Source organism: Diorhabda sublineata, chromosome 3, assembly GCF_026230105.1.
Source record: "Diorhabda sublineata isolate icDioSubl1.1 chromosome 3, icDioSubl1.1, whole genome shotgun sequence".
Taxonomy (NCBI): domain Eukaryota; kingdom Metazoa; phylum Arthropoda; class Insecta; order Coleoptera; family Chrysomelidae; genus Diorhabda; species Diorhabda sublineata.
The window spans coordinates 16,939,831-16,962,020 of NC_079476.1; the positions used below are offsets into that span (position 1 = coordinate 16,939,831).

General features: G+C 34.0%; 2 protein-coding genes and 1 non-coding gene across 6 annotated transcripts in view; 2 read left to right on the forward strand and 1 right to left on the reverse strand.

The window, feature by feature from the left end:
• The window catches only part of LOC130441486 (receptor expression-enhancing protein 1), a 45,992-nt gene extending 35,831 nt beyond the window's left edge, over window positions 1-10,161 (reverse strand). Inside the window, exon 1 of one of the 4 annotated variants that reach the window (XM_056775195.1) lies at window positions 9,834-10,152. In XM_056775195.1, the coding sequence (XP_056631173.1) occupies window positions 9,834-9,865 (32 nt within the window). In that variant the 5' untranslated portion in view covers window positions 9,866-10,152. Of the gene's footprint in view, window positions 1-9,833 lie in introns of all 4 variants that reach the window. The other 3 variants (XM_056775193.1, XM_056775194.1, XM_056775192.1) reach the window with 3 other exon arrangements.
• A 1,857-nt stretch (window positions 10,162-12,018) lies between these two features.
• Window positions 12,019-22,190, forward strand: part of LOC130441959 (probable JmjC domain-containing histone demethylation protein 2C) — a 318,988-nt gene continuing 308,816 nt past the window's right edge. Inside the window, exon 1 of the mRNA XM_056775886.1 lies at window positions 12,019-12,332. Within this exon, the coding sequence (XP_056631864.1) occupies window positions 12,177-12,332 (156 nt within the window). The 5' untranslated portion in view covers window positions 12,019-12,176. The remainder of the gene's footprint in view (window positions 12,333-22,190) is intronic.
• Trnag-gcc (transfer RNA glycine (anticodon GCC)) lies at window positions 15,450-15,520 on the forward strand. The gene has a single exon. It is a non-coding gene; the product is annotated as a tRNA-Gly (tRNA).

Here is a 22,190-nt window from a genome sequence, read left to right on the forward strand (position 1 = left end):
AAAATACTCGAAATAGGTATTATTCTTCACCAAATCTGATAAACTTTTCTACAATATCAACAGATATTATTCGTATATATAGCAAGAATAATCTGAATTGTTCAAAAAAACGTCTATTTGAACTACTTAAGATGCAAAAATTTTGCATACTAATATTAACGTAAAATACACCTTTTATCGATTAATATATACGCTTAAATGATGACAATCAAAACCAAAGTAACTCGAGCTGTTCAAGAAATGGGTAGCATACTAGGATGGTCCCAGAAGTAGCTGGACCATCAAAGAAAACACAGAAATTTTGGGAAAAAATATTTAATTTCCAACGTAATCTCCTTTTAGCTCAATACACTTTTCTTAGCGATGTTCAATAAGTTCGATACCCTTTTTATAATAAGAATCGTCAAGCTCCTCAAAAAAGCCGACATTACCTCTACTTTGTTAGAAAATCTTTGACCACTGAGCCATTTTTTCAAGTGTGAGAACAGAAAATAATCAGAGAGGGTTACATCTGGCAAAAAGGGCGCATAAGGTAGCAATTCAAACTTTAATTCAATCATTTTGGCCATTGCAATAACGGATGTGTGAGCTGGTGCATTGTCATGATAAAAAAACACTTCTTAGCCAAAAGCGGCCGATTTTGCTTGATTTCTTCGCTCAAACGTTGCATAATACTTGCCGTTGATAATTTTTCTTTTTTCAAGAAAGTCAATGAAAATTATCCCACGCGCAACCCAAAAAACCGACGTCATGCCCTTGCCTGCAAATGTAACGGTCTTTGCCTTCTTAGGAGCCGGTTTCCCCTTTTCAGTCGATTGTTTTTTTTTCGGGTGTGAAGTGATGAACCTAAGTTTTATTCATGGTTATGAAACAACGCAAAAATTCGGATTTATTTCTGTGAAACATTACTAAACACTCGATGGAAAAATCTTCACGGAGTTGTTTTTGTTCCATTGTAAGCAAATGCAGCAACCATCTTGAGACAAATTTTCAGTTAATATGCGATGTACTGCATTTTTTGAAATGTTTACTGTGTCTACTAGCTCGCGGACTTTCTGTCTTTTGTGGGTTTTCTTCAACATTGGTCTCAACCAGAGTAAAATCTAGTTCAGCTATTATATTGGTCGGACTTTGGCTTTCCAAATAAAATTACTGTATCAATCAACGATGACCAATTTTTTCCATGTTTACAAATTCACTCAAAACGTTCACTATTGATGGCTGCCAAGCAAATACTAACAAACGTGGCGTGTTCAAACTTGAAACATATGCCGTATAGATTGTGCACTTTCTAATACAGTGCTATTTTTCAAATAACTACCGCATCTCTAGGTCAGACCAAGTACTTCTGGGACAAAAGCAAGTCATAAGTGAACCACAAAATTCGCGGTAATAGAAAAAAAGTTTAATTTTGTAAACTAGTTTTATCAATGAGGATGCACCAACACCAAAAATTTCCTACAAAAACAGTATTTACCAGTATTATTTATTTTGAATATAAATTTTTTTCGTTTAGATTTACTTCAAGAAAGCGACCATTACTTTCCGATCTCCCTTCGTATTTACTCAACCATAAAAAATATCTTTGGATGTCTCTATAAATTAACTAAATAAATAATTATTTGATTGAATAAATGACACAGTTTCATCGTAACTTTGTAAGAAATCTTACTGTTTATTCACTGCACAATAATAGAACGTGAAATACCTACAGGATCCTATCAACAAAGAAATCGCAGAAAAAAATAATCTGACCGTTTCCGGTAAAAAAACAAACTCTAAGCACTGGTATAAAGCACACACTCACGAGGTACCCGTTCGACAGACAATGATCAGGGTGCAACGATCTGATCTATTTTCGAAAAGTTCTTCTTTCGACGGACTTAAAGCACATCGCAACTGTCTTTGTCCTGTACGATTAATTTTAGACGTATGCCTACGATTAGAATATCGCTTTAAGTATGCACAGGGTGATACGTTCAGGTCAACGTTAATATATTCACTATTGTTTGCTTGATTTTTTTTCTAATATCTATTTATAACCAGCAGACATAAGTTTAATTTTTGTTGTTACAGTAATTACAAACTATTATTAGTATTTCGTGTCATAAAATATTTTCAATAACTGTCAAATGTATTAAGAATATTTTTTTTTATAAAATAAAGGATGTAAGTAACTTTTTCTTCTCCCTATATTGGAAAAAGGGCATTTTGACACTGTTCTGAAGTTCATGAAAATGACGCATCCCAAACGATATGGAACAAAGAGAAATCTTACCTGGACTACAACTAAATACGCAAAAATAATTGAATTCGAGCAAGTCAACTCGTGATTTCAATATCCGCCATAAAATTTTAACTTCTGTTACAATTTGCCAACTGATCGTGATCGTGGTCGTCATGAAGATTAGACAACTCGTGACGGAAGATTATGCAGCTCCGGATTTTCTACCAAATAATCAAGCATTTTTCAATAGGTTACTATTAGACATATCTGCCATGATATTATCCCCAAAGCATTGACTTACTTTAAGTAGTGGGTAAGCCATATATATGTTGCAGACATTTGCCTAAAGCATTAGGCTTTTTATAATCAGAAATTAATCTCAATGTTAGTATTTTCCTAAACCAAGTTTGGGTTAGGTGAAATCTGCATAAAAATAATGTTTATAACGGTCAACCTAACCTAACTTCCGATTCCTGTTAATGATTCATTTAGTAGGACTTCCCTGTCCATTATTCCTTTTTTCCCCATTTTCTTAATAATCTCAAATAGGATGAAGTGTGTACTTGTGGGTCTTTTATGTAGGGGACGAAAATATAAACGAGCAAGTGTTCCGAATAGTTAGAATTGTTTTTCATTGTTTTGGTATATTGATCTTGTCGGTGGAAAGTTTACCAAAGTGGTGGAAAATGCCGGTATTCTCTTTAAGTTAAATGGAGATCACTTGCTATGAATCATTTTTTTACTTAATTAAGAAAAGAAAAATAAATTATACATCAAATAAGTACAATCTATAAGCAAAAGAGGTGAGGAACTCATTTCGACAGAACTTCTTAAGTATGGAGGCCAACAACTTAAGACCAGGATCCATGGACTCAGCATAATAGTGTAGAAAGAGGAATTCATGTCAGTAAAATGGAGCTCGGCACGCATTTGTCCCATCTACAAAAAGGGTTCAAAACTTTACTGCACCAACTACAGAGGTATTTTCCTACTGAACCTCACCTACAAAGTTCTGGCCAGGATTCTGTTTTAGAAGGCTGGAGGTATACGCAGAGCAAATGATTGGATATTACCACTGTGATTTCAGAAGATGCAGAGCAACGACAGACCACATATTCACCATCCACTACATCCTTGAGAAGTGCTACGAATGCAACATAAAAGTACATTAACTCGTCATAGACTACAGACAAGCTTACGACAGAGTAAAAGGAAGCTACCTTGATGAAACGCTGAGTATACTTGGTCTGCCAGACATACTAATAAGACTGGTGGTCATGACCAAATTCAACACCAACTGCAAATTAGCCGACATAACATCACGTCTATTCAACGTCAAAAGAGGTCTGAAGCAAAAGGTTGCACTTTCTTGTAATCTGTTCAACCTGATTATTTAAAAAGCTGAAGATCAACCCGGGAGGAACCCTACTCAACCGATTAACATAAAAGATGGCCCACGCAGACGATATTGACCTGCTAAGCAGAAGGGAAATATAGCTTACAGAAGACTTCTGAATACTCAATGAAGAATCCAATCGAGCAGGGCTCAGTGTGACCGAAGCTAGAACGAAGTATATGCGCATGTCGCACAACCGAGACCGCGCAGACACGACAGCATTCACGGTAGATAACTACACCTTTGAGCATGTTGACAACTTAACAATACCTTGGTTTTCTCATAACTGAAAACAACGAGACTTCACTGGAGATACAGGAGAGAATAAAAGCTAGAAGCAATAGGGCCTAGAAGATGCTGAAATCCCGCCTACTTATCAGGCGCACAAAAGAGAGGATCTACCGTACAGTACTAAGGCCAGTTGTCATGTATGCTTCTGATACCTGGTCAATGACTGCTAGAGACGAACTGAAACTTAACTCGTAGGAGAAAAGTACTTAGGCGCATCTATGGCCCAATCGCTGAGACTTACGCCCTGAAGAGCCCAGCAGAGATCAAGAGGGCGAGACTAAGTTGGCTCGGTCACGCCAAACGCATGCTGGAGGGTCAAATAGTCAGTCATATTTGCATACCGGTAAAAGCCGGAAAGCCGCAGATTCCAGGACGACCACGCATAAGATAACAGAGCAACGTAGAACAAAAGCTAAAAGAACTCTAAGCATCCGAAACTGAGAAAAGTACAACATCGAGAAGAATGGAGGACAATTGTTCAGGAGGCCAAGGTTCTTCAAGAACCGTGTCGCAAATGTATGAGCGAAAGAGGTTTTTAAATTATTGTAGTAAACATAACTTTACTTCACATAAAGCGGATAAAAGTCATAAACAACATGTATCACCCTGTATCAAAAGGAAATGACCGGTGACGTGCCGTGTTCATAAAGTAGGTTTGTATGTATGTCGCTTCTTTATTTGTTTGGAACTAGGAAGTTAGGAAACCACGTTTATAAGGTAATTAACATTTGAATGTTTAAATATATTCCTCAAATTTATAGGAAAATAGTTCATATATGTTTATAGAAAAAAGTTAACATTTGATATTATTCAAATAATATTTACAAAGCGACAACTATGAAAATTATACTCTTTAAAAACCAATTAAATGAACATTGGAATTTATTAATGAAATAATGAAATATCAATCAGACATTAAAATATACGATACAAAATAGTTGATTCTTAAATGACATGTATGAACCTGGCAGCAAGTGAAAAGAAGAAACAAGAAAACTTTATAAGCAACAAAAAGAGTCTGGTTTCTTAATTTTTGGATTGCTGGTAAGGGCCATTCTACACGAGCGACAAACGCAACGAGTAAAACGCGTATATTACAGAAACACTAAGGTCAAATTGAGCATTCCCCAGGGGCGTTTTTTCGGTCGCGTGTGGACGCATTAGTTGACATTTCGGCGTTTCTAAAGCACGAGATTGCGTAAAAAACGTGCGCCGGTGACAAGCATGTCATGTTGCGTTTAGCAAGCGTGTGGCTGCAAAGCCTACTTGTTTTTGAATACACTACTTCAGTTCGTATCGTAGTTTGATATAAAAAGAAATGTGAAAGGTTGCCGAAGCTATATATGAGATGAAAAATCCTTAAAAGTTTGGCGATTCGCACCAATTGGTTGTACATGCCCAATAATGTTAGTTGGTACACAACAACACGCCCAATCTATAGCAAATCTGGGCAATTTGACGTTTTAGTCATTCTTGTAGAATGGTCTGATTGGTAAGAACAGTTCGTACTGAATATTTTAAATGTTCAGCTCGATGTTTAGATTTAACAAGTTAGAATGTTGAGCACAATAATTTACATATATACGAGTAAGTAGTCCCAAAAATTGAAACGAGTTTCCTGATACACTTCTTTGGTTTATAATTCTTGTTTAATTCAATAGTTGCAGTTTCAATAGCTCTTAACACTAACACTGCTGTAAACTTAACTATCGGTGCTCAATTTAAGAGAGCTAAATAAACTAGACAAACAGCTGATATCTGCTGTTACTGCGCATATTCATATAGCGCAGTTTGATCTATAGCAGCGTTTCCCAACGTGGAGCCCAAGTCTCGCAGGGGAGCAATTTGATTATTCGCGATTGCATTTGATGCCTTAAAGACAATCAAAAGGATACCCTCGCAGTCCGAAGCTATCACTTTTTTGTGATTTTTGTGACCTTTGCTTCTTTTGACACGGCCTCTCCTTTCCGATGCCACTCCATAGAATCTCTTTTGGATGTCTAATCATAATAAAATCATAACCATCATTATTCTTCTACTAATTTAATGTTTTCTGGAGTAGTCACCGTCTCAAGACCTTCCACATGAGAATAATCTTGTAATGATTCTAAACAGCCTCCATTCTATTTTTGATTTATGCTGGTGTTAATAATTCTTTAATCAATAATTTTATTTCATTTTTTTAAGAAAACATGGAAGATCTCCTTATCATTGTGATCTGATCAGTATCACGATCAATGCACAATTTTGTTCTATCATAAATTACTATAGCTCCTTCAATTATTATTGTCTACACTAACACTAATATGTAAAATATTCGGCACTATGCTCTGCTTTTACATTAAGCACTTACATAACTAACTCAAAAGGCTTCGCCCTTTCCAATCTTTTGCCTGAGCCACTTCTAAGAAAATATATGATTTTTCTATGATATCGGTTATCCTGTGTAATTGGTGTACGATTGAGTGGTTTGCCCTGAAGCCGAGCTGATGTGAAGCTATTAGTTTTCTTTCTTCAAGTATAGGCCTTAATCTTTTTAGTAGTATTTTCTCGAAAAGCTTTGATAACATTGGTAATAGTGATATTGGTTTGTTTGAAGATACTACGTTTGGTGGTTTTCCCGCTTTGGGATTCATTATGAGTTCAGCTACTTTCCACAGGGTAGATACATACTCAAGCCGGTAGACTGCGTTTATAATATGCGTTAATTTGATTATAGGTTTCTTTGATAATTATTTTAGTATTTACCCTGTGATTAAATCAAAGCCAGGAGCTTTATTCAGGTTGATATTTACTTTAATTATCGTGGATACTTCCGTTAGAGTAGTATAAGTTATTTTCAAATTATCTTAAGTCGTTTTTCTCTTTCAGTTGCTGTAAAAGTGTGTCTAAATGTTCTGCAAATCTATTTAATTTTTTTATTGTTTCTAGTCCAGCTACCATCTTGGCTTTTGATTGGAGGATTTTGGGTGATTGGTCTCTTTAATATTTAGGTCGCCTTCCATAGTGAGTATTCCGTAGACTTGTTGTTTGTCAATTCGTTTAAGTACTCACTTATAGTCTTGTTTATATATATAGTCTTATTTATATAAACTTGATGTTTTGGATTTTCCTTTTCAGTTATGGAGTAGCATTATTCAGTCTGGTTTTGTCTTCTAGAGCTCTAGTTTGATGCCACCTGCTTCTCAGTTTGCGTTTTTCACGTATTAGTTCTCTTATTTCGTTTGGGTACTTATTCCTCTTCGTCCTTGCGATGAGGTTGGGGGTACTAGTATTTCAACATTCTTGTCTAACTCTTCTTTGTTTTTGAGACTTACTGAGAGATTGATTTTTTCTTATAATATAGCTTGGAAATTCTGTCAATCTGTTTGTCTGTTGACTAAGTTTGGAGGGTTTAGTTTTTAAATGAAAGAGTCACAAAGCGTGAGGAGAATAGGGGAATGGTTTGAGTTCATATCCCAAGGCTGTTCTACTTGCAGATAATTTAATGATATATTCCTTGTTATGAAGAAGTCGATTAAGTCGGGGACTTTATTTGGATCGGTAGGCCATTATAATGGTTCACCTGTTGATAGGATTTCGCACTTCAGCTGCTTAGTTGCATTGAAGAGTTCTTTTCCTTTTGTTGTAATAAGCCTTCATCCCCAGTGGGTGGTGTGCTTAGCATTGAAGGCACCCCCTACTATCAATTTATAGCCTTGTGTTTCTAGAAACTCTACGTATTGTTCTTTTTTGATAGTATGCCTGGGTAGACTATAGATCGCTGTGACAATCAACTCGTAATTTTGAGTTTTGATGTTTACTGTTCTAGCCTGTATTATACTTGTTTTGTATTCCATCGCTTGATAATGATAAAATTTTATAACATCACCAAACTCAATTTGAGACATTTTTCAAAACAAGTTGACTGAGTTGTCGTTCGAGCTGTACGATAATTCAAATGTATTGAAGAAGCAATCTGAAACTTTTTGTTAAGCTTGTTAAGACTTGTCACGGACGCGTGAATAAATTTTTTTACTTAGAACTCTATTTCCTTGATCACCAAGCACTCGTGGACCGCACTACGTAGTTACGAATGGTACAAATCAATACTATTACAAAGATATGGAACTAGATAGCAAGATCATTCCAATTCCATTCTTTAATACTATAACAACAAAGAAAAATTGTAAACGTAAGTAACTGAACACGTTGTAGCTATGCAGGAGTGGAAGAAACCGATAACAAAGCTTTCCATATCTGCACTTCAAATCTATGAATGATTTTTTTGGATAATCCGATAATAATCCCTTTTGTTATCACTAATAATAATTAAAGGACAATGGACTGATTATTTTCTTAATAAAATTGTAAAAAAGCTGAGAGTTTTATTTATGAAACACCTTCTTCTAATAAAAACTTTTCCTCATTTATATAAAACTTTTTGGGATACACTGTATGAATACCTTACTCTTTTTAGTGCTACACATGCAAGAGCGTGAAAATGTGAAAATAGTGAACAATTTATTAATTGTTAATGTGTTCAATAAAAAACATTAAAATGGATTATATCTTTGGGAAATCTGGTGAAAATAATTAACTGTTTTGGGCATCGGATAAGTGAGAAACTGAACTAATTTTTATGGGAGACAATCACAATATTTACCTTAATCCTCTCGAGATCAAATTTAGTCGATAAAATCAATATCCACGAATATAAATCCACGTTTAGACATATATTACGATAACCTGCCCATTCCAAAAAATTGTGAAGCGTATGCGTGGTTTTTCCTGCTGAGACATCTCGCCGCATAAAAATATAACACTTCACAGAAAATATGTAGAAAATGCACAAGTATATTTTGGCCAGGCGGTCGTAATTGTCGAGACTATCGAAATTTATATATTTTTAGACAATTTCGACGTAGGTTTCATCAACACAACGCAATCTGTTTTTAATAGTTTATTGCGCGTGTGTATTATGTTTGAAATTATCATACACATTGCGTTCCTAAACAGTTTCAAATTTTTTTTATAAAGTATAACAATTTAAAATTATTATGCTTCAAATCATATATCATATATTTCAATTTATACTGAATACGGTCCTGTGTAAATTGCAGTCAAAGTGTTAGATACGCCCTCGTTGCTTAATCAAGTTCCACTATTTTAAGTTTAAATTCTTTAATTAGTGAAAAAGAAAGTTTAAAAATGTTCCTATTTAGTTTTTTTAGTGTTTATTACATAAAGGATTATAATAAAATCATTTTATTCAAATCTAACGAAGCATATAGAAACTGTTCAATTTTATATTTTTAGTAACGTTTAAAATATAATCTGAATTAGTAACTACATACCTTAACATATAGAAGAATAAATAATATTAGTTTTTGGATTTAACTTATTCTTTTAGTGATATTTTTACGTTATTCTTAAGATGAAAATGATCACAAAATATTATAATTTCAGCGTCGATAAGATTAATTTCAAGGAGCAACCGAAATCCTTTTTAGTAAAACAGAATCTCGTACAAGACCATCCACTAGCTACGAAATAAAAATGATTCACAGTTCTTTCACTTCTACCTCCAGAGAAGTAGATACCATATAAAAGCATTATTTATATTAAATCTTTTTCGTAATAAAGAAAACAATAAATAAATAATTATTGAATTATACCAAAACAGGTGTTATATTTTTCAACTATGTATATATAAAGTGAAGTTACTATTGATTTAATTTTACCAATGAGACATAACCTTCAAATTCTGGTTATTTATATACACAAAGTATCACCGATAAAAACTTTTAATCCCCATTACAATAAAGAAAAAGTACAACTAAAAACGTAATAACTGGTTTTAATAAACCTGGCAGTTTCTGTTCTATCAAGAGACAATAAAAAGCAATTATATTTTAAATATATCTGACTGATACTCACATGACTAGTCTTGACAATATTGAGGATATCATTTTGTAATAGAAATTCACCTCACTAGTATTTTATTAATTCACATTAGGATGTCAAAATAAACAATAAAATAACAGATCTAACGTTGTCATCGCACCAACAGTTACTGTGGACATATTGGACCACCGCGATGTTGCCGAGCCTTTTATTTTAGAGAGAATAATTTACAAGGTTGTATGGCTATTGATAATTTTACACTATGTAGTTGTTATTTCAGGGATAAATGAATATATACTTTGTTACTAGAATTATCGAATTATTATAATATTTGCATTAAAATTACATGAGAAGTGTGTAAAAATAATATACCAATAAAAGTATCATGATCAGTAGAGGTTTTGATATTAACAAAAAATAAACTGTGTAAAACAAAAAACACATATAAATAATAAAAATAGAATGACTGTAATTCTGAAATTATTTCTTAATTATTATTATACTATTTCTAAATAAGCAATATACCAAGAATTCCTTAAGTTTATAACGTTGTAAAACCATCTGGCAACATGGATAATATTTATCCGATGCTTACTGTTTGCCATGGTTTCTACATAAAAGTAAATTTATTATCTGTTTACAAATCTTAATTTTGAAATGTGGCATGAATACATTGAAATCTATTAATTATTATAAAACAATCTCATAGTTGTTAATAAATTATTAGGGATGAACATTTTTGATTAAACTTTTTTTGTAGTCGCTTAAAGTGGCTGCTATCACTAAATTTGTAACCACGATTGGATACGTCTCTTATCAATTTATGTTTCACACTTTTTAAATAAAGTGAAAATTTTACGTGAAATAGTTTGAAATAATTAAACAGTTTCCTACAAAATATTTACCCATGAACGTTTCTTAGCTGTAGTTATATTCTCAAAGGTGGCGCTAGACATTTTTCAAGCACCTATTGCCATCTCGGAGAAAAAGAGTTAACTAATTCACGATCGCATCTTCGACGAGGTCGTAGAACGTGCTTGATCGTTTCGACCTAGTGCTCCAGGACATTTTTAGAAACGTTGTCAAGTTCTCTATAAATTCTAACTAAACTAATAGCAGTTTCTCTTGTAAGAAATATGGTTTTAAAAATAGATTTACAAGAAAACTCGTTCTTATAAGTTATGTTTACATTATTTTAATAGTCATTTCAAATTTTAGACGTTAAATTTGTATATACATAAAAAAGAAGATAATAAGCAATTAGAAACAGTCAGGTAATTAATGTTGTTTGTCCTATAGAAGACACTAATACAGAAAAAGAAGAATAAATGTATTAGAGGTTATGTTTTGTACTTTTCAGTCATTGATGAACTTATTTTAACGAAGATTATATTTAGATTAATATTGGTAATAATTGATTTAAGTTATAGATACAATTGATTACTTATAATAATACTTGTTTCCATTGTCGAAATAAGCGGGCTCACTTGCCAGACTGGGATGGCTAACCCACCAATGGACCTAGGACCCATTCCTGGTGTGGCCAAAAGCGCTGTCATCACGTTTCTTAACAGCCTTCTAGCAAAGCGAGCTCGACAGAGATGGATGGAGGAGCCTGGCATGAGATAAGCGAAGGCCCATATACCAAACAACTGCTCCAGCTAAATAGGCGCGAAATCGGACTAGTGACCAGACTTGACACTATGAATCATTTAAAAATTATTAGTTTCATCACCCTATTAGTAAGAAAAGACGGTAGACAGAACAGAATGTAACAGTTCTAGATGAATTGAGGTATGCCGAGTTAAAAAAACTAATAATTTTAAACTCAAGCAATTCATTAATGTGTTTGGACAAAATAAGGCTGAAAGAACTTTACCTTGTTGCTAATGTGGCGCCACTTTTGTTCAACACATTTTGACAGATTTTTCTCATATACAGATTGTTCTCCTCTCCTCTACACATTCGAATACAACATCGTCTAGTGAAACAGTTGTTTCTATTCTCTTCTATAATGTTTTTGAAATTTCCAACTTTACGTAATCATATATTATTAGTTTTTTTCTGTATTTTGTGAGGATCAATGAAATTGTTAAAAAGTGATTGTCGATTTTTCCGTATGGCTGCTGTCAGATATGTATTGCTGGCAACGCCGAGGCTCAAGACGACGACATCCGAAACCGTCGGTAACAAGCGCGAAGTCTTGAATCCACGGCACACTAGGATAGAATGGAAAATCTTTACATCGACGTGTGAACTGCGAGTTTCGTAAAGTCCGTGTTTTGTGTTTTCCAAATGTCGAAAGTAACATTGTGAAAAACAAAAAAGAAAATCCCGAATAGTGTTGCTAATGTATCGAATTACGATTGGTGAAAAATGGCATATAAGTGTCGTGAGGAGGTGGTTGGTAAAAGATTTCTGTCAGTGAGTGGAGTTTGTAAATTAAAATCGGGAAAAATCAGTGAGTGGGGTTGGAGAAGTGGTGTTATACGTGCTGCTACTCACAGGGATATTAAAAATACTGACCTTCAGGTGAGACATACATTAATTGAAAAAAAATTCAACAGGATGCGCTAATGTTCGTGTATCTATGAGGTATTTTGAATTACCAAATGTAAATAAATACGATTTTTGTTTACTCTTACATAACGTATAAGGTTATTGTTATTGCAAATACAAATTATATATGAAATTATTTCATTTAAAACGATTTTGTTAATAATATAATGAAGAATCGCCTACGAAGGGATATTTATCGATATGATTTGTGTATTAATTATTATCCTTGGCTATTACTTTTACTCTGAAGATGACCTTGACCTAGTATAGAAAAATTGAAAATTTTTTATAATTTTCATAATAATAACTTTCGTCACTTTGAAGACTTCCACGGCCGCGAAATAAAATCTTACCAGACCATTTTCTATTATTCGGAATGCACATTGTTATTGTAGCTCGTTTCTTACTTGGAGGAGTGAATGTCTTGTTTTTTAGTTAAATCAGAAACTTTTCCCTACGTATAAAGTTAGATTAACAAATGCATAGATAGATCGATAACTATGTATTCGTGATCAAAGACTGAAACTGTGGTCAAAATATTATGTGAAAATATAAACATATAGAGGGGGTAAGGATAGGGTGGCTATACGTTTATTAGCAATCTGCCTACTTGGAATTTCACCGAGGAAATGAAAAGCATCGAGAACACCTCGGAATTAACCAAAAAGGGCGATTCGTTGCGTGCAGAAGGTAAATTGAAACCCGGAGTACCTGGCCCATAATGAAAAACACAAAACTTTTGGGAAAAAAATCATTTTTTAACGTAATTTTAACTCCGAAATATTTATTAACTGCCGACATCACCTATTCATTGTTGGAAAATCTTACCTAACTACCGACCTATTTTTTCAAGTCTGGAAACAGAAAATAATCCGAGTGGGTTACATCTGGCGAATAGGGTGCATGAGGTAGCAATTCAAACTTTAATTCATTAATTTTGGTTATTGCAATAACCGATGGATGAGCTGGTGCATTGTCTTGAGGAAACATCATTTTTTCCTTAGCCAAATGTGGCCATTTTTGCTAGATTTCATCGCTCAAACATTGCAATAAGTTCGCATAATATTCGCCGATGGTAGTTTTTCCTTTTTCAAGATAGTCAATGAAAATTATTCCACGCGTATTCCAATAAACCGACGCCTTGACCTTACTTGCAATTAAAACGCCCTTCTTAGGAGCCGGTTTCCCATTTCAGTCCATTTTTGAGATTGTTTTTTTCGGGTGTGAAGTGATGGACCTAAGTTTTATTCGTGGTTATGAAACGGCACCAAGATTTGGCTTTATTTCTGTGAAACATTGCCAAAAACTCGATGGAAACATCTTCACGACGCTGTTTTTGTTCTCATGTCAAAATTTTTAGTTAATATGAGATGTAGCGCACTTTTTGAAATGCCTACTATGTCTGCTAGCTCGCGTAAAGTAGACGATTATCCAGTACCATGTTTACAAATTCACTGGAAACGTTCACTATTGATGGCTGCCAAACAAATACTCTAAAAAATTGTGTACTTTCTAATACAGTATTTTTCAAACAACTACCGCCATCTTTAGGTCAGTCCAGGTACTTCTGGGATCATCCTCGTAAACTGTTGACCGTCAGTCTCTGAAGACAATAACTTGGTTATCGAAACGCGCGTCAGGCAGTGTAATCGTGAGTGTTGGTGTAGTTATAGTGTAAACAGTAGATAAATTATTTGGAAAAAACAATTTATTTGGTATTTGTCCCATATTTTTCTGAATAAAATATATTTCTTCTTTTGTTTCTTATTTATTTTACATTCCTTAGATAATTTCTTGTCCATACTACAATATCGTTTCTTTCTATTGTACTAGACTACTTTCTTTTAAAAGTTTCATAGTGTGCTTCAGCTCAGTTCAAGGTTATCATTAACATCTAGAACCTTTACTACTGTCGAAAACTCTTTTCTAAACAAGAACACATACTCTTTCGTTTCTCTCCTATCTTTTACGTGATTTTCGATAATTTTGGTCTTGCTGGAGATGTTTAAAACTCTTTTATTTTCTCTAAGAACCATGTAAATTTTAGATTTCTTAACACCAAGTGTACTACTAACTAATTCCACTGTTTCATCAACAATTTCACACAAATGTTTGTCTGTAAATTATTTAAAATAATTAAATATAAATGTTTCCTCATTAACTGTTAAATCGCCGGTATTTGGCGTTTAATCGGGTTTTGCAAGTTTTGCATAATCATACTAGAATTCACAATAGACTGCACAGTGCACCTTGCAAGCTACAACTAAACTGAACTGTAAAGAATACGCAATTTGGACCGCGTTTCTATATGGAAAAATCTAAAATCGTATTTTCGTTGGAATTTGTTGGGAAGAGAATCGTGGAAATGAAATAAAACCAAATTTTTAACTTTTATCGGCATTTCTAACTTTTATTGATAACGTACTTATAGATCTTATGATACGGCTTTGTCATCTTTAATACACAGGGATTTGGACCACTCTAAACCTTTTTCTATTGTTCTGAACAGTTTATGGTTATAAAAGACCAGAATGTGTGAAGGCCACATATTACTGCTTGAAGGCTTTTCTTTGCAACAAGGTCAACCAATGTTTCAATATTCGACGCAATGAATGCCCTTCTATCTTCTCCATGCCCTATCAGCCTGCTGAGGAACGTTTTGCTGCCAGCTATAGTCGAAAAATAGCTTCTGCTTCCCCTTCTAGGCCTGGTTTGACTATACTCTTCTTTGGTTCAGGAAAAAAACCGCATTGGGGACCTGTTGCGCGCAGAAGTTCGAACCAAATTCGATTCGAATATAATTTCACGGTCCTGTTTGCTAAAGGACAGCTAATTGCATTGGAAGCATCTATCAACAACATGCACTCTCGCTCTTCTGTTAACAAAATACTTCCCATGGCATGGTCGATTATTGATTTTATCCCTCTCGAAATTTGATCTACCCCACAGGTTTCTTTTAGATCTTCCGCCGTTATTAAGGTCATGGTTTTCACGTAGATTCGTTAAAGTAGCTCACCAACTGCAATAGGGCGAACTCTAAAATGAGGATACTTCCAGCAAGTGGTGCCATTATATTCAGTAGTCTGACAAGCATCGGTGGTTCAGTGGTAGAATGCTCGCCTGCCACGCGGGCGGCCCGGGTTCGATTCCCGGCCGATGCATTTTACCTTTTTTAATTTGACTAATAATATATTTCTTTTCTCAAAGTATTAAATTTTATTTTTTTATTAGATTATAAACGTTATTTGAAGGTGCAGATCTCTACATCAATTCATAATCAATTGTTATAGATTTTTTCTGTTTCCCGATCATACTAATTAATCTTATAAATATGTTTGAAAATAGACTCAATTATTATTAAAACGTTTAGCATTCAAAGAAAAAAGGAATGAGAATAAATTACTTGATTTTGAAACATTCTTAAAGGTGGAATAAACAATGAAAACTTATTTTCAACAGAACTAAATTTTACATTAACTTTTTGTGTTGGACAATTAGATTTTCTTTCTATTTTCCTTTTATCGGGAATTTTCATACGAGAATTCAAGAAGAACGAGGGCCACTTATTTTTATAATTCGTGTTTTACCATGAAAAAGATAAAACTTCATGAATTTTTGTGTATTGCTAATCATTTATTGACCTAACCTAACCTAATCTAAATGATAGTTAGGTTAGGTTAGGTTAAGTCAATGAATGAACAGCGATTCACAAAAATTCATAAAGTTTTATCTTTTTCATGGTCAAACACGAATTAGCGGGATTAGCAGTGTACAAGATCATGCGTTTACAATAAAAAACTTAGAGATGAAGTTGTCCGTTTAGATACAGATGCATTATATTATTTATTGATATGTCAACAACTTTTGACAAGGTACTGGGGACAAAAAAGGAGAAAAAAGACATTGATATGTTTACTGACTATAGTCGTATGTAAACAAAATTGATTAAATTGTATGCAAAACTATGTAAAGTGTTGGTATCCGCGCCCTACATACATACATCAACTTTTTCAGCACAATTCTCTCAATAACATACTAAAATTTGAACAAAATCAGAGGTTCGTAACATAATCTGGATGATTATCATGTATTATGTTCCAGCAACAAATTAAACTGGTTTAGTATTAGTTTCTGCACGCGTCAGTGACAGGTCTTAACAAGCTTTACACAAAGTTGCTGCTTCGATTTATTTTATTATAGTAGAGCTCGAACGACTCAGTCGAGTTGTTTTGAGTAATGTCTGCAATTAATTTTAGCGCTCTTTAAAAAATTTTTGACTTGGGAAGGATTAATACCAACACAAATAAGTTGGAATTTTTAGAACCGTTAGTAATATTGATTCTACAGTTTACACTATCACTAAAACAACAGTCACAATTACACTGTCTGACGCGCGTTTCGACAACCAAGTTATCGTCTTAAGAGACTGGAGGTAAACAGTCATATATTCTGATTTAAACACGCGAAATATTTGCCCAACGATTTGTTTGTAGCATTTACAACGATGTCAGAAGCAAGTAATGAGATGTGGATATTCCAAAGTCGGATGTGGATAGAAATCGGTGGAAAACCTCCAATAGAAGCGAATAGTCGATATCCATCACTTACTTCATCGTGAATATTATGTTTGAAGGCTTTACTTGCTATATATTTATTATAGAATAAATATTTTCTTAAATTTTAGGATAACAAACAAAAGTTCTTTTTCAATTAATTTCGTGGCACTTTGAAATTTTTATCTAAAATGAATAAAAAGTATGAACTAACGAGATTTAGGCAACTATATCTATTTTCAGATGCATAGTTTCTAGTCTGCCAAACTGTCAAGTTCAAAATAAGTGCAGCCAATACGTTAAAAATGGCTAAAAGTTGCTTGATTTGAAATGTATTGGATTTACTAGAATTATTTTCAAACTCACGATTTTTCCATGCCAAAAAAATACATCGCGAAAATATCCAACTGAAAATGGGGAATTTGATATTATTTTACTTCATTTCAGTGCATTAGAAATATAAAATTAATTAAATTTGCACGGCAGAGGGAGAAATTTACAAAAATATACAGGGTTATTCATAATGGTGGACGGTTTTTTAAAAAATCGCGTTTATTATATAATTCACAATTTCATGAATCTTTTTTTCTTTGTGGAAGCTCACTTAAATGAATTGGAAAAGTACCGATTATACCCTTACTGGAGGAACTGGAAAAAAATATCCAATAATACCTTGGTGAGTACCTGGCCTGAACCAGAGATGGCGGTAGTTGCTTGAATAATACCACTGTAATAGAAAGTACACAATCTATACAGTAGATGTTTCAAGTTTGAAGACGCCACGTTGTTTAGTATTTGTTTGGCAGCCATCAATAGTGAACGTTTTCAGTGAATTTGTAAAAATTGTAGAATTTGGTCATCGTTATGTTATATTTTTATTTAAAAGGCTTTAACCCTATAAAAGGTGAACTAGGTCCTACTCTGGGGGAGACTGCTCCTTCGTTATCAACATTAAATTATTGGGTAGCAAAGTTTAAAGTAGGTTTTTACCACTTGCGAATACCAGCATCCCAGCATCTAATGAGATGACGACGCCAGAAATGTTGGAAAAAATCCACAAAGCGGTACTGCATGAACTTCGACTGAAAGTGCGCGAGCTAGCAGACACAGTAGACATTTGTATTGAAAAAAATGGACTGAAAAGGGAAAACCGGCTCCATAGAAGGCAAAGACCGTTCCATTTACAGGCAAGGTCATGGCGTTGGTTTTTTGCGATGCGCTTGCGATAATTTCCATTGACTTTCTTGAAAAAGAAAAAATTATCATCGGCGAGTATCATTCGAACTTATTACAACGTTTGAGCGGAGTAATCAAGCAAAAACGGCCACATTTGGCTAATACGAATGTGTTGCTTTATCAAGACAATGCATCAGCTCACACATCAGTTATTGCAATGGCCAAGATTTAGTCATTCGTATTATCTTCTGTTCCCAGACTTGCAGAAATTGCTCGGTAGTCAAAGTTTTTCCAACAGTATCAGAAATTAATGGCGGAGGAGGAGCTTTACGATTCTTATTATAAAAAGGTATCGAACTTATTGAACATCACTGGGTAAAGTATATGGTAGCTATAAGGAGATTACGTTGAAAAAGAAATAATTGTTTTTCCAAATTTTTTTTTGCTTTCTTTGTTAGGCCATCTGGGACCATCCTCGTATGATACCCATTCCAACAACAAAAATGAGAAATCAAAGAAGAAATATTTTTTATTTAGATGAAACATGAATAAACGATAGACATAATAACTTTTGGCAAGATGAAACTCTTACAAGTCGAAGACAGGCTTTTTTAAATAATTTATCCAACATCAGGAAAGGGACGCAGAATGATAATAGTACACATCGGCAATTTAAATGGTTTTGTTAAAGGTTCATTAATATTTGAATCTACTCGTACAAAAAATTACCATGAAGGCATAAATACTGATGTCTTTAAAAATTGATTCGCTACAAATGATAGATCTTTCGCAGGACAGTATAATAGTAATGGATAATGCATGCTATCACTCGAGACTGTCAGGTGTCTACAACCAGGTGATTAAAAAACATTTTACCTTTAATATCTGAAGCCGATAACTTGGTTATCGAAACGTACGTCAAATAGTGTAATCGTGAGTTAGTGTAGTGGTAGTATAAACAGTGTGTTTACAAAAGACGTACGAGCATTTGAATATGACAAAAATTGGTGCAAGATGGGTTCTCAGTGTAATGCAAAAGCAACGTCAAGTAGAATGTTGTGAGCGATTTTTAGAGCTTTGCCGCAGGGACCAAGAAAGTGTAATCCGATTAATTGTAACGGTTGATGAAGGTATAGTCTTTTACTATGACTCGACATCCAAAAGAAATTCCATAGAATGGCAGCGGAAAGGAAAAAAAGCAAAGGACACGAAAAGCACCAAAAAAGTTATGACTACAATATATTGGGACTGCGAGTGTATCTTTTTGATTGTCTTCAAGGAATTAAATGCAACCGTAAGCGCGGTATAATTACTTTGACTTACTAACGTAGTTGAGTCAACGAATTATTGAAAAAAGGCGAAGCAAAATCAGTCGAGATGTGCGCTTGCTTCATCTCCAGTTTACACTGCTTGTTTTCCATGGTTACTGTATACGAATGTCGTTTCACAGAGATTGAACATCCACCATAGCCCTGATCTGACCCGATCCTACTATTTTTAGTTCGCAAAGCTTAAGATTGTGTTATGGGGTGAAAGATCTAACAGCGACGATGAAATTCAATAAGCGGTGTACGGTTATTTTGACTTTAAAGATGCATCATATTTTTATAGTGGCATAGAAACTTTAGTGAGTTGGTCTGAAAAGTGTGTGAAAATAAAGGGAGAATATATTGGAAAATAATTACAGTTTTGTTTATGATCTTTCTTTGGATTTTATACTAAGATCTCACAGAAATTATGGATAGATACGATAGAGTATTTAATCGATAGTGTAGGTGAAATTGTATAGTAGAGTGAAAAACCAAAATGATGATTTTTCATCTTTTCTCTACCTATATTAAAAGTAGTGTTCCAGCAGCAATAGTTGGATACGTGTTCATAATAAATTATAGTCAGGTCATGCGTAGAACAAGTTTCAAACCACCTATTTTATAGACATTTCACACAGATGGCCCAAGGTTGAATCAATTTTGTAATTAAAGTTTTAAGCTCTAGACGAATCTGCCAGCATAACTATATATCAAATTGGCGACACAAAACTGGATAATTTAATGTTGGTATACATTGTACAGTTTCTCTTGGTTATTCATTCACTTGTGACGAAACCGACGGGCTCGACGCTCATGAGCTTGACACAAACATGTCACAAATTAATTGTTTATCTGTTACCGTGTCCGAAATACGAATAATATGGAAGTACTTCTTTGAAACTATACTTTTTACTACACGAGGGCCGTTTTTTTTAACCTCCGATCATTTTTAACATTCATGCGTCATTCAGCGTTGTGCTACAGCCACATAAACATGTCCTCCATTATTGATGCTACCACCAAGTGTGAATTGCGAAGTGTGATTCGTTTTCTGCAGGCTGAAGCCGATCAGAGAATGAGTCGTGTGTATAGGAAAAACTAATTTAAATAATTTATTTCTATTCTTTGATTACTTTGCTAATTCGTTCTGTTCACTACGACTATTTATTATAAACTGAACTAAACTGCGCTAAACGAATCCACTTATATATACAAAGTTCTTGAGTTCCCAGAAATTATCCAAAAGAAACATTGTAAATAAACCGCTTGCTATGAAAACAGAGATAAAAAACAAACATCAGTTTCCGCGGTTTAAAAAAGTAAGTCAAAGGCACCGTGTACGCTTTCGCTAAATTTTAGAATTTCTACAGATCTAGGTAGCATCGGCTGGAGGGCAAAGACATGTTCATAACGTTGTTAATAAATAATAACACGTTTTGTCCATGTTATTATTATAATTGTAGGATTATCATCTTTCTTTCAAAACCCGATTTGTCGAAATTTTACTTGAGCAAGGAGAAACGTGCTGTCGCAATAACTTTAATGTTTTTCTTCTAGTAAGATTACAACTAATCAATTTTGAAATTATGAACTACCTCAAATAATTTAAATTACGCGCCATCAATAAAATTTAAATTTGCCTGTATTTTATTAAGTACGTCATATTAGTAGTTCAAGTTTAGACCCCCAGTCGACGTCAATTGGGTTAGACGAAATAACATTGTCGTGATACATCTAAATATAGGTGATCTATGGTGCAAGCTCAGAACATGATCAGGTCATATTACTGGAACAAAACTTTTCCTATACAAACACATTATATAAGAAATGGGCAATTCTCGGAACTAACCTATACGAATATAATAAAGATAAGCATAAATATAAAAGATTTTGTAGTACATTTCCATACTTTTGCGTACGTATAGGTTATACATTGTTGAACAAATTATTTACTTATATAGTGATGGTGTTAAAATGCTAAAACAAGAAAAAAAACGGAGAAGAGCCATTGCAATCGGCAGAGGTCGTCGACCGAACCTGCCTTGCATGTGGCATTAATTTCGATCGAATCATGTCTGTTGTTTGTGTATAAAATACCATGTAAACGTACAGGATTTTTTATGACGATTGACAAATAGACAAGCATTTAAAGCTCAGAAACAAAATTAAATTAGACGAAATGCAATCGAACATTACTCACAATTTTTGCTAAGGTACTGACATTACTAATGAAACCGCAAATGGACTATTATAAAACTACAAATAATAAGCGTTCACTTTGATGAAATGCTACTATAACTCTTGTCAAATTTAAAAAAGTTACTTGAGTTACTTGCAAAAATCACATATCCAGGTATCGAACTCTGCACCTGTGCAATCACCATGGGCCCAGAACCTGTACATGAGACACTTGATCTATGTCTCTCCTTTTGAGAAAACAGGCTGCTGCAAAACATTCACTTTGCATCTCCCTAGTAGCAGTATGAACTACCTCAAATAATTTAAATCGCGCGCCATTAATAAAATTCAAATTTGCCTGTATTTTATTAAGTATGTCATATTAGTAGTTCAAGTTTAGACCTCCAGTCGATGTCAATTTGGTTAGATGAAATAACATTGTCGTGATACATCTAAATATAGGTAATCTGTGTTGCAAGCTCAGAACATGATCATATCATACTACTGGAACAAACCTAATGGATAAACTTTTCCATTACAAACACATTATGTAAGAAATGGGCTATTCTCGGAACTACAAATAATAAACCTTTACTTTGATGAGATACTACAGT